The sequence below is a fragment of the Conger conger genome, chromosome 2 (genome assembly GCF_963514075.1).
Source record: "Conger conger chromosome 2, fConCon1.1, whole genome shotgun sequence".
In the NCBI taxonomy this organism is placed as follows: domain Eukaryota; kingdom Metazoa; phylum Chordata; class Actinopteri; order Anguilliformes; family Congridae; genus Conger; species Conger conger.
This window is the reverse complement of record NC_083761.1, coordinates 71,752,637-71,765,283: the sequence shown is the minus strand read 5'-3', so window position 1 is coordinate 71,765,283 and position 12,647 is coordinate 71,752,637. Positions and strand designations below refer to the sequence as shown.

General features: G+C 44.6%; 1 protein-coding gene across 7 annotated transcripts in view; it reads right to left on the bottom strand.

Annotated features, from left to right (window-relative positions):
• The window catches only part of septin9b (septin 9b), a 64,897-nt gene that overhangs the window by 22,080 nt on the left and 30,170 nt on the right, over window positions 1-12,647 (bottom strand). Inside the window, exons 1-2 of one of the 7 annotated variants that reach the window (XM_061231063.1) lie at window positions 5,940-5,957; window positions 5,634-5,668 (exon numbers count right to left, since the gene is read on the bottom strand). The exons of 2 other annotated variants lie outside the window; for them this stretch is intronic. Coding sequence is in view for 1 of the 5 variants with exons in the window: in XM_061231061.1 (XP_061087045.1) it covers window positions 5,940-5,967 (28 nt within the window). In the remaining 4 variants the exon portion in view is untranslated. 4 more of the 7 variants (XM_061231062.1, XM_061231061.1, XM_061231067.1 and 1 more) reach the window with 4 other exon arrangements.

Sequence of the window (12,647 nt, the reverse complement as noted above, 5' to 3'; positions counted from 1 at the left end):
CCATGACTCAGTTCTCATTCGAGAACACAAAAAAAAATAAGGAACTGAAAAGAAATGCAACCATCACTTCAGACAAACCAAACATTCTATGAGACCTCTATCCACGTTGAGAATGAACACAAATCACACACCTGCTCCAGGAAATCTGCCATTGCTACATCAAGTACTCAAAACAAAAGTGCTGAGACAAAAAAAAAGGGCAGTTATGCAATCGGTAAAAGTAAACGTGTGGTTTTCACAGAGCAGACACCCCCCCTACCATCACGTTTGATTCCATGTCAGAGTTTGAGTCAGTCAGCTCAGAACCTATGCTACACGGCATGGCAGGCACCAGACTTTATGTCTCAAGCTCCAATCTCCTGGCACTGCCAGCCTGATAGACTAAACCAACACACAGAACACGGGCGCGTTTACTTACAGTAAACTTGCAGTATCCCTGCCTAATGTCGTGCTAACGTTAGCGGGGAGCAACGCACCTATACCCAGATGTAATTTCAGACAACAAAAAAAAACAGAAGGAAAACAAACCCCAGAAAAAGCTGTGTCTTTTCCCCCAGGGCACACAGTGGATACACTATGTACAGAACAATAAACTGGACTTCACTGCGTCCACAAGCACGGATGGGAATTTTGACATTCAGACCCCTATATTAGTCACATATTAACATATAACTAATCACCCTTGGCCCCAATTGTCTTTATGATATCTCACAGCTGGGGGGAAAAATATGAGCATATTTCACAAAATACTAAGTGCATTCCTAACACAGACACTGCAAATGTCATCAAGAAACTATTGGCAGTTGGGTAACAGTTGACATTTGTCCTGTGCACACTAATTTCACTACAGGAAGTCAACCAGACTTAAAACCACGACAGAGACCTTCAGTTTCCGGAGATAGGTGAATTTCCATACCGAATGCAAGCCGTACTCATAACAGCAAAGTAGCGGCTCACAGTACCGCAACAGACTGTTGCACAAAAATTCACATTCAACACGATTCAACCAGCATCATTTTACAAATAACAACTACAGCACAACAAGAGTGTCCATATAAACACACCATCAGATGCTCAGATGCTAACTTAATAGAGTGGCTCAGCAACACATACTGTGAGGATTAGACTTAGCGATCAGGGCTGATGCATATCTCACCACCGCACTGGAGAGACTCACATCCTGTGACTATTAGCCTACTCAGTTTAACCACACAGTCCAAAAAGCCCACTTAATTTAACATCGACAAAAAAAAGAAAGAAAGAAAATAAATTAAAGAGACATAGGCCTGAAGTTAATCACATTGGCAGTTGGATAGCCACAAAAATCAATGGCGTGCAAGGGAAGTCCAGAGGCCGGCGGTGTAACAAGAGATTTTTTTTCCGAGGTGGCTTTTCAACCCCAGCCGCTCACTTGTCCAAGATTTGCTAAACAAACGCGTTACCAGTCAGCTAAAGGCGAAATTGGTCCTAGCCAAGGGCAACTTTATTTTGAATTTGAGGGTTATGTCATCAGGGAGCTTTATTGCAGTAACATGCCCAAAGCCTTCGCGTTCACTGCACTTGACTGCGCTTACTAGCAAACTAGCCCAGCTAACCCTGCTACAGTGGCATGAGTGAAATACTGAACCACATACAAACATCTCGCGCACCATGCTAACCCATAAGCCACTATTACCAAACCACCACCAGACAACATACCTGCCATGCTATCCCGTTTAGCCACAGATACCAAATGTATTCTGAGCACCCTAAAGCCTAAGGTCTCATTTATACTTTGACTTGTCACACAATGTATGTTACGGCAAAGCCCTGTGGGGAGGGTTCTGTTGTCACTATGGTAGTGAGACGAAAAACTTGAGACCATTTGCTTACATCCTGGGAACATGGCACTGCCCAATTAAATTAATGGATCAATTGTGAAAGTCACATGACAAAGTATATAAATTAGCCTTCAAGCCAGCTCCATCACCACAGTGCTGCAGTTTCCATGTTTACTTCTTACTTGATTCACATATAACCTTCAACCTCAATTCCAATAAGTTCTGACCAATCAGAAGCCCCCTACTAATTGGGATACATTAGTGCACTTCTAAAATTTTAAACTTAAGAGTACATATGGTACTTGGAAAAATGTTAGTATAGAATAGAATTCATTTTCCATACATATTTTTTTTTTTGTTTGGTTTTTTTTTGTTTACAAGCCTTGCTTGTCATACTTGTTTTCAAAATGATGCCAATAAGAAGGAATCCTTCATTGTGTTACTTTCCACAGTTTACAGTCAACAGCTGTAAACCGTTCCATTTCAGTTACAGTACATTAGGACATTTTCTTCCCTATTTTCAATTCAAGCACTGCTCATTCCACTTTGTGGTTATTGCAAAAATATACCAGTAATGCAAGAGCAAAACACAAAAAAAGAGACATGAGATTATGAAGATGATTCACCCTCAGCATAGCGTGTAATTACCAAACTGTCGGAGTGAGGTGCTGTCCAGCTGCCAGCGTTGTGAGTCTTTCAGCTGGACTCCAGCAGGGAAGGGGGGAGCTTTTCAGAACAGTGTTCTCATGGGGTGGGGAGGGGGGAGAATGCAGGCGACTTCAGAGAGCTGAGAGTTTGGGATGAGGGTTTAGAAGACTACATATAAGTAAGGGAACATATACCCTGTATACTTCACATCAGGGATTTTTTTACCTAGTTCAGCGTATTCTACTCCTGCACGCAAAATGGAAGAACCTGCTTCTGCTGCAGGTACAGTTGAATTCCTGGGGTTAAAATGGCAGGTTTCGGTTCTCACTCACACACTTTATGAATGTGCCTGGAAACATTACCTGCTCAGCTTCACTCCTGCCAAATGCTAATCTCAACGAACTCTCAGGTTGAAGAAGACTGGTTCGGTACAACAAGATTTGCCCTTTTTATTGGGGGAGGGAGGATGGCATATCCATGGCTTCACCGATTCCCTCGAGTGGAACTATTTGTTTACGTCGATGCCTTCCACCAAAACATCAGGATCAATTCATAGAAAGACTTGAAGGTGGATAGAGAGGAGCATACCAGCCCTCAGAATAAACAGTGTTTGTATGAATGCAACATTCAGCAGAGCAAGTTGTAACGCTTGTACATTTCTGATGCCTTGAGTTGGTGTGTAATGTATACCTGCCCTTTTCTTTTAAGAAAGAATTCTGCCAATCTACCTCGTTCATCTTTCAGTTCTGCCTTTCCCACCCAACCCCTGAGAATGTGACCTTTGCCACAGCACGCCAACGAAGCAGATGGTGTCGCCGGGGCGTTAAAACACAGCTTTCCACACACGGGCCCCAGGAGATAATGACCCACTGCCCGAGCTGGAGACAGTGACGGAGTGGAGGAGAGAGTGTGAAGCTGAAAACACGCTTTCAAAAGGTGAGGGGGAGCCGCTAAACAAAAACCAGGTGAACAGAGATCTGAAAACATCCTGCCTGGGAGGATGGGGCTTGTCAGACCCCCCCCCTGGAGGAAGGCTGGGGGTGGGGGGCAAAAAGCAAAGAATCCTGGGGGAAATCTTACACAACCCCAGGTGGGCAGAAAATGAGTAAGATGATGACCTTAACCTGGCAGTGAAGATCAGTGAACCTTTATACCAACGGTTTAAGGAGCAAAGAGAATGACCTCCACAAGCAGACCCACACACACACACACACACACACACACACACAATTTCCCTCTGAGCTATACACATAGGATCCAACTTCCTGTAATTGAAGCTTGTTTCTTTTCTTTTGGTCACAGATGAAATAAATTTAATATTCGAAGGGGTTCTCCGAAATGGTGGTGACCGATTTAATACATAGCAAACCAAATAACCACCAAATATGAAGTGGAAATTACTGGCTGGTTTCTAGACTCCAGCATGACTGAGACTGCGGCACTTCAGAGAAGCTAAATGCAAAAAAAATATATTGAACTTGTAATTAGAACACAAATATTTTAATCAAATACCCCTAAACCTGACTCCAATAAGCTCACCACCTACCCAATTTTAGAGTATTAAGATATCCATTATTATTTATTCAAAGCCAAATACATGCATCAACCATATCATCTAACTTGATTGAACAAACTCAAGACTTTAGCCAATCTAAAAACCCGCTTTTCATGCATTTTCCAGAGAAAGTACTAATTATCTTCTTTCCCTGTAAATATCAGAGGAAAACCGAAGCCATGCCGACCCCCTTGGCCTTGAATGACCGGCATTAAGGGGAATTCCCTGCAGTTATGCAGCGTTGGGTGGACATAGCCTTTTGGGCTTGAATGCATGTCTGTGACCTCATCATAGGCCGACTGGCCCAAGCCGCAGTGACACAGACCAGCAGCCAGAGTGTCCACAGGGCAGGGTACACGCTTTTAAAAATACATTCTCCTCTCCTCATCGTGACATTACTTCAACAATGTCTCACACAATCTCTGACCGTTTCCTCCCACTACATGATCTGATCCCAGATCAGTCTGGTTCAAATATGATGCCAGGTTGCCAGGACTCACTTGGTAACACAACTGGACCCACCAGTGAGCCTGCGAATGAACAGGAACAAACAGCAATGAACATGCAATTAAAATAATAAATGAATCATGACCGCAGACCAAATTGTCTTTTGCAGATTCGACAGAGGCATGGATGACGTTAACAGGAAGTGGTTGATCATGAGACTACAGCCAAACAAACATCTCAGATAGATTTAGCCACACCAACAGGCCACAGATGAAGCCCACAAACCCGATGAAGTCTGCCTGCAGCAGCAGCAGCAATACGCCTGGCTGTACATTCAGGAACAGACTCGGCAGACTGACCCATGACATGCCTCCATTTCCCAGGGTGCATTTCCTTACACCCCCAGGAGGGCAGGCCCAAGCTGAAACGGCACACGTCGGACACAGAGTGAAGAAGCGGAGCGTTTGAGCCGCGAGTGAATAAATAACAGCACAGACAACAGCGCGGGGTGGATTCTGCATCACTGAAGCAGCCACAGAGAGGTCAGCGCATTCCTCCGTCTCCTCTCGTCTCAAAAGGGGAAACCGAACCAACGGAGGGAGGACGTCCGCAACAGGCGCCTTTGGATTTACAACACAGGACAAACAAGAGCCAGCCAAAGTAATGCCACAATTCCTCAGGATTTCTCGAAAGGTGCAAGTGAACCGAACTCATAAACGGAGTGATTGCCTGGAATGCAAGCAGGATAAGTTGCATAGGACAACATGAACTCAAAACACACAAGAAAGTCACAAATATTTTGCTTACTACAAGAAGCCTGGAATTTAGACCCACCTTGATTTTGAAAGCAGATGCAGCCTGTATTGGTAATTGCTTGTAGTGAATTGCCTTTAATTTTTGCACTGCAATTTGTTAATACAATGCAACGGATAGAAATCCAATGCAAATAATCCCCAGATATACCAACAAAAAAAAAAATCAGGGAAGCAAAAATAAAAAGGTAAAGTTACACAGAGGCTCGACAGGACAAGCAGTTAGAAGGCCTTTGATGAAACAAACCCCCTCCCACCCCCACCTTGCAGGACTGATTACCCAATTGAGTGAGGATCAGCAGGAATATGAAAAAAAAGAAGACAAATGCAGGGTCCCTCCTTCACACTTACCTTAGCACTGCAATGAGGAACACCAAGCAGAAACCCTGTAACACAATGCCAAGTCTGAGCTCCAACCTCAATGACAAACACTCTCTCCCCAGCCAGGACACAAAACACCTGACAGAGTTTCCCACGAGCCAAACGCATTACACAAGCGCACGCTCTCTCCCTTTCTTTCCCACTGCGCACAAGCCTACCTCTGCAGACACGCTAACCGCAAGGAGAACGTGGATTCAGAGAGCCCGCAGCACCGGGGAACACAGAGAGAAACACGAGCAGCAGGAACACAGAGAGACAGTGCGCTTTCTCACTTACCCACCCTTCCCGGCTCAGTCCCAATCATCCTACTGCCAGCTCCAGCTGGACTCACAGCCTCTCTCAGGCCCCGCCCACTCCCCAGTCACGTGACTCCCAGCCAGCCATGCCACACCCCTCATTCAGTGAATGTCAAAGGGGAGCATTGTGGATGCAGGCTGTGTCCGCCGCTGCAGCAGAGCAGAGCCTCCTTTCAGTTCTGTGCTTCAAGGCTCTTCACATCGCGAGCAGGACAATGTGGACACAGGCTGCTGTTACCCTGAATGCGGTCTGCTCAGTACTCCCCTGCCAACTGCAGAATAAACAGACCTTATAACCAGGCCTTTGTTAAAATATAGAATTGTAAAAAAAAAAAAAATTGCACATTCAGCTAAATTGAATTCAAGCTTGCGGGTTTGGACGACATGACAATAATGGGATGGTTTCAGTCCGATTATTTATTTGTAGATGCAAATAACTGCAACTGCTTGCATCTGACATACATCTTATGCCCCACCGTAGTGCATCCCAGCTCAGTGTTTCTGAAACAATTCCGTTTCGAAGTGAACTTTGTGAAGAATTGCAACAGATGCGTAAGCGAAACAAAGATAAGGTTTCAGGTGAAGCGGTGTCTATGCTGTCTGCATCTGCTGCAGCTTGTCGCTGACCACAAGCGGTTCAGCTTCTGGTGAGAAAACGTCTGCTTATGTGGCTATCTACTGTATGTATGAGCAAGTTCAGCTCCAAATCATTCGACACGGCAAGAGGAAAAAAAAATGGAATAAGGTTCCGTCAGATGTGAAAAACTCTTTCAAAAAGTCATTTTGGTTCAATTCACCTGTAAAAAGTAGTGTAATGTCTACAATATTTTATACAGTGACAGGCACTGTGTTGTTGTTATCTCTCAGAGAACGTGCTGCAATGTGTGAGTTGGGTCAGAGAAGGACAGCATTTGACACTGCCCTTTCTTAGCTACAATGGGACCCCCGAGCTTTTGCATCAGTACGTCCCTGTTTGTAATTAAGAAGAAAAAACAGAAAGCACTGGAATTCTGGGCCTGCATGTATTTAAAGACAAATCCACCGGGTCCAAAAGAGCCAGAGTTGAATCTCAGCGTTTCCTGGTCCACATTTGTATTTTGGTTTGGTTTATTTGTTGGTTTTGTTCCCTCTTGGAGCCATTTTTAGATTCTTCAAACACCATTATGAACTCATACAAACAAGCAACCGAAAGCCCTCCGGCACAAAGTGTCCCCAGAGACGGTTCTCTGCTCCACATTTGGGATCAGGTTTGGTTTTGGAAGGGACGCAGCGCTGAGAGCACATGGAACGCATTACAAACAGCCCTGAGGACACTCTGTAACACCACGCTCTCCCTCCCAGGACCGTCCACCATCCACCCAGATAAGAGACACGGCATATTTGACTTCCTCTGACATTCACTGTATTTGGCTTTTGGTTTCTGCTTGTAGTGCAAACAAAGGACAGCGCATGTTTACATGAATAAAAAAAACAACAAATCACTCAATTATGAAGAACAGCATCAGGCATTTAAAGTGCAGCTTTGGGATGGAATGGTGCCATTACCTGTTCAAACAAGGATTCTTGCATATCAAGATCACAGAACTGGGTTTGTATAAACGCACCAGCCTCAAAGTTAAAATAAATGACAGTTTAATCTACTTGTTTTTCACGTATCGTTTTCAAATGGTGCATTTCTCGAGGCCAAACTGCTTTTTAATGTTGAGGTGAGAGATGAATAACTACAGCCCTGTATGATTGAATGCCAAGCTCAACGTAGATAAACTCTCAGAGCGTGCAGCTTTTACAGCGGAGTCATTGGTTTAACAGGAGATGTTTTCCTATCATGGTGTTTCCTCCAGTTCAAAGCCCCTGGAGCGATCCCATCTGTGGGGCTTAGCGCTCGGCCGGCTCCCAGGACACCAGAGCACAGCCGTACGGACGGCACAGCCAGCTCCCAGGACACCAGAGCACAGACGTACAGACAGCACAGCCAGCTCCCAGGACACCAGAGCACAGACGTACGGACAGCACAGCCAGCTCCCAGGACACCAGAGCACAGACGTACGGACAGCACACCCAGCTCCCAGGCCATGAGAGCACAGCCGTACGGACAGCACACCCAGCTCCCAGGCCATGAGAGCACAGCCGTACAGACTGGCTGTACAGAAGGCCCTCCTGTACGGTATCCTCTGATAGGACAGCTCTACATCTGTCTATTGTCCTTTATCTTTTGTCATCTTTAACCAAGAAATAGTTTAGGAAATGTATCTAGCTGCTCTCTACAGTCCCTTTAAAGAGAAAGGGGCAGAGAGAGAGGGAGAGAGCGCGAGAAAGCGAAAGGGAAAAAAGAGAGCAAGAAGCGTCTTTGTTACAACATTAGGGAGGCCTTATTTGAGGTAAACAATGGTAGTATGCCAACAGTGAATAGGGGAGGGGGGATTTGAACTTTTTATTCTGTTCTTTGTCCTCCCAAGTAAAAAAGGGGAGATAAATTATATATCCTGAAAATGCAAACCACTCACAGCTTGAATTTTCAAGCCACTCTATTTATCTATTTAAAATTATTTTATTTAAGTCACAACCATGAATACTTACAAAATGTTGTTCTCTTCAATAATATGAATCTCGCAATACTGTCTTACTGTACATCCCAATGAATAACCAAAAAATAAGGCTTCACGTGGGAAGCTACAGTCTCATTCTGACCGGTCAGCTCACAGCCATACAGCACAGCATACTGTATTTTATCTATTTATTTCCAGCTGAATAATAAACACTGATCGTGCATCAATCCTCTGGGAATCCCTCTTCCTGCTTACTCACAGTCCTTCCCCTGGAAAAAATGAATCTGTGATTATATCTTTATTTTTGGTATTTGTTTTCTTGTAGGGGCGGCACGGATGGTGCAGTGGGTAGCACTGCTGCCTCACAGCAAGGAGGTCCTGGGTTCGAATCCCCGTCGGCCGGGCCTGGAGTTTGCATGTTCTCCCCGTGTTTGCGTGGGTTTCCTCCAGGTACTCCGGTTTCCTCCCACAGTCCAAAGACATGCAGGTTAGGCTGATTGGAGAGTCTAAATTGCCCATAGGTATGAGTGTGTGAGTGAATGGTGTGTGTGCCCTGCGATGGACTGGCGACCTGTCCAGGGTGTATTCCTGCCTTTCGCCCAATGTATGCTGGGATAGGCTCCAGCCCCCCTGCAACCCTGTTCAGGATAAGCGGGTTAAGATAATGGATGAATGGATGGATGGATGGATGGGTTTTCTTGTAGCCTTAATTCATATGCTGATAATAGATTACATATATTTTCAGGAAAAGGCACGTCTGAATTGTGCAGTGTAAAATTGGAAATGAAAACTCTTTACTAGCCTACTTCACATACTTTAGAAGGTCCTGAACTTATTTTACACAGCTCAGAATGCCGTGCTGTCATATGGGAATTTTTGCACTAGCTATTCGACTGCAAGACAGCCCCATACATTCCCCAATAAAGTATATGCCCTGACAAGAAAGTACATAATATATTCCTGAATGTCAGGTTACATTTCTGTTATCTTCGCAGAACAAAACACTTGAACTTCTATCCTTTCAGGATGACAAACAATAGAACATATCAGAATACTCAGTATCACAGATGGAATGGCTCACCAAATTTCAGTTCATCTAATCCATCAGAAAATCCAAAATAGTATGCAGTTGTCTTGTGTATCGAAGCAATGCCAAATGTAATATTTATTTTACAAAAACACCCCCATGTGTGACATTACCGGTATGATTGCACCACAAGTCCTGACAGTGTAGCCTTCCTGGTGAGGCTGCTACAGTATGTATAATTAATCCCAGGGTAGTAGGATCTGTTTATGATACACACCCCAGTGATTAAGATGAAGAGAGGAATCCGTCAGGGGCATAAGGGCTTTTGTTTGAGCCACTCTCATTAATCCAGGTCTATCTGATCTTGTTCCAAATGGATTATGTCAGGTTAATATCCTTAGACTTTCTTTTGTATATATATTGTCACAGTCTCAATGTATTCTGTATTGATTTTAATGTAAGGCACTTTTAAATGTCCTTACAATATGATTGAACCCTTAAAGGTCCATACATCATTATAATCATTATTATCATTATAATAGTAATAATTATTACAATTATAATTTTATGGATTTATAGACCGACTTTACAATATTTAAAAACATTGTAGAGAAACGTAGTTCGTCCTGTCAAGCACTAATACTGTATGTATTAGATTCATTCTGCCATTTAAGGAGAGGCAGAGGATGTTTTTAAGTTTTTTAAATTGGGTGGGAAACAACAACAGTTCAGGCAGAATACGAGGCAGTCGGACGGTTGGCGGTTCGATCCCCGGTTCGATCGAAGTGTCCCTGAGCAAGACACCTTACCCCTAAATGCTCCTGATAAGCTGTTTGGTGCCTTGCATGGCAGCCAATCGCCATCAGAGAGTGTGAATGGGTGAATGACAGCGCTTTGGATAAAGGCACTATATGAATGCCAGCCATTTATTTCCATGTTTTCTCTAAATATATTAAGAGGCATACTCTTGAGGAAGTAAATTACTGTGACACTTCAGTCCCTTTAACATGAGGTGCAGCTTGACGTTTTGTTTCTTCAACAGACAAAGATAACAGAGGGAAATTTAAATACTGGTGACTCCGGGACTGTACTTAAATGTATGAGGTTTGTTTACCTTTTCTGGTACATTATACAAACTGACACTGTTTACAGAAGCACTTTGAAAAGGCCTATATAAGCTACACAGGTGCAGGATGATTTATGACACTCCCATAATACAGTTAAAATCGTAGTAGATCTGTTTCTGCAATCCCTGTGCTGAAGGGCTCCAGTGCATGCAGGCTTCTGTAGTTTACATTGGATTGCTGTAACAAATTGGAAGCGGATTGACCAAAGAAAATCTCAATAACCAGGAGGAGGTATTTAATCTGTATGGAGACACAAGGTAGCAGATACAACTTTCCACTAAAGCAGAAAACCTCAGAAAACAGTACCAGTTCTCCATTATCATTACTCACACACACGCACACGCACACACACACACACACACACACACACACTCCACTTTCATTACTCATGAAATGCAGGGAGTACAATATCCTTCATTTTTCCGGGTTCAAAAATGATGAGGCTAATTAGCAGAAGCACACATCAGTGTAGAGAGGTTAGAGGTTAAAATGCACTGACTCTGCGGTGACCCCAGGGTGAGGTTACCTTTATAACCTTCCCGGTGCTTTGATCAGCGTGCCACAGCTTGCATCTTTCAGAGTCGCTCTGTAACAGTGACTGCACGACACGGCGGACCGTAAATAAAGACACACCCAGGGCTCACCCGGGGCGAGGTCCAGAGGAGCGCAGCTTCCATGGGGGATCCAGCTGAACTCACATCACTAATCCCCTGTCCCTTATCACTGTTGGAAAACTCACCCACATACTATCTGGGCTGATGACTAATACTGACATATGGCTCACTATCATGACAGCTCGACAGTGGAGAGGGGCTCATAATAACTGAGAAATTACACAGTAAACGTCCAGTACAATAATACAACTTGATCATTACTCTTACGTTGCCATGGAAATTGATTGTATTTGAATGCGCACGGGACAATGCTTCAGTCCACATGGAACCATCTCCTCTGTTTGATATGTCTTTTTGTCCTGCTCCCCCAACTATACCAGAAAGACTCAGTGGACATAGAATCACAGCAAAACACAGTGAGAGCTCAGAAAATTGCGAAATATAGTGGCTAGAGAGAGAGGAGAGGCAGAATATTGCTTCACACGGTGGGCAGAGATGGAAATAAACCACAGCTACACAGTGGGTAGAGACAGCACACTGTTACAGACAGCAGGTAGAGATGGTGTACTATGCTGCTTTTTACAGTAACCGTAGACAACACTATGCTTCACACACTGAGTAGAGAGAAGGCCAGGAGGGAGCCACACACCCCTGACAATGAAATCTTCATTTGCAAAGGCTCTGCTGCTATGGCCAGAGATTGCTCTTTGTTTTATTGTATTGAAATGTTCTTGCGGAGAAAGAAACACTGGAAGGAACACCACGGTTACGTAGCAGGGATTGGGCGTTCGCTCACAGGAAGTGGTGTGTGTCTGTAAGCCTGCGGGACACCGTGCAGGGGGGCTGGGGGGAGGCGTGAGCAGGGGGAGGATCTGTAGGGTCCGGCTGCGGTGGGAAACTCTTCTGACCCACGACCTCTGCCAGAGGCGCAGAGTAAACGGAAGTTTCCGGAGCCCTTATCTGGAAGAGGCTGTCCTTTTCCCCTAGCAGGGCTGCTCCCACACTGAGACCCCGTTCCCTGCTCAACTCCCACCCCTACTCCTCTGACTCACTGTTAGTCACTGCCTCACTGCGATGGGGGGGAGGGGATATCTGTAAGATACAGATATAACTGCTCTTAGCAGACCTCTATCACCACTAAGGAAAAGAGGAGATAACAGCAAGAACTGAAATAAATCTGCAATGTTAGCAGCACCACTTGTTTCATTTAACTGTGTACAGTGCAGGCTCGGGGTGTTGTTCAGTAGGGGGGTGGGGGGATTGTGTATGTGTGTGTGTTTGCTGCTGGCCATTTCACGTTGTTATTTTCATGAACTTTGCTGACGTTACAGTACCTGCTGCAAACACAGACAAGACATCACCTGTCCCACGGCG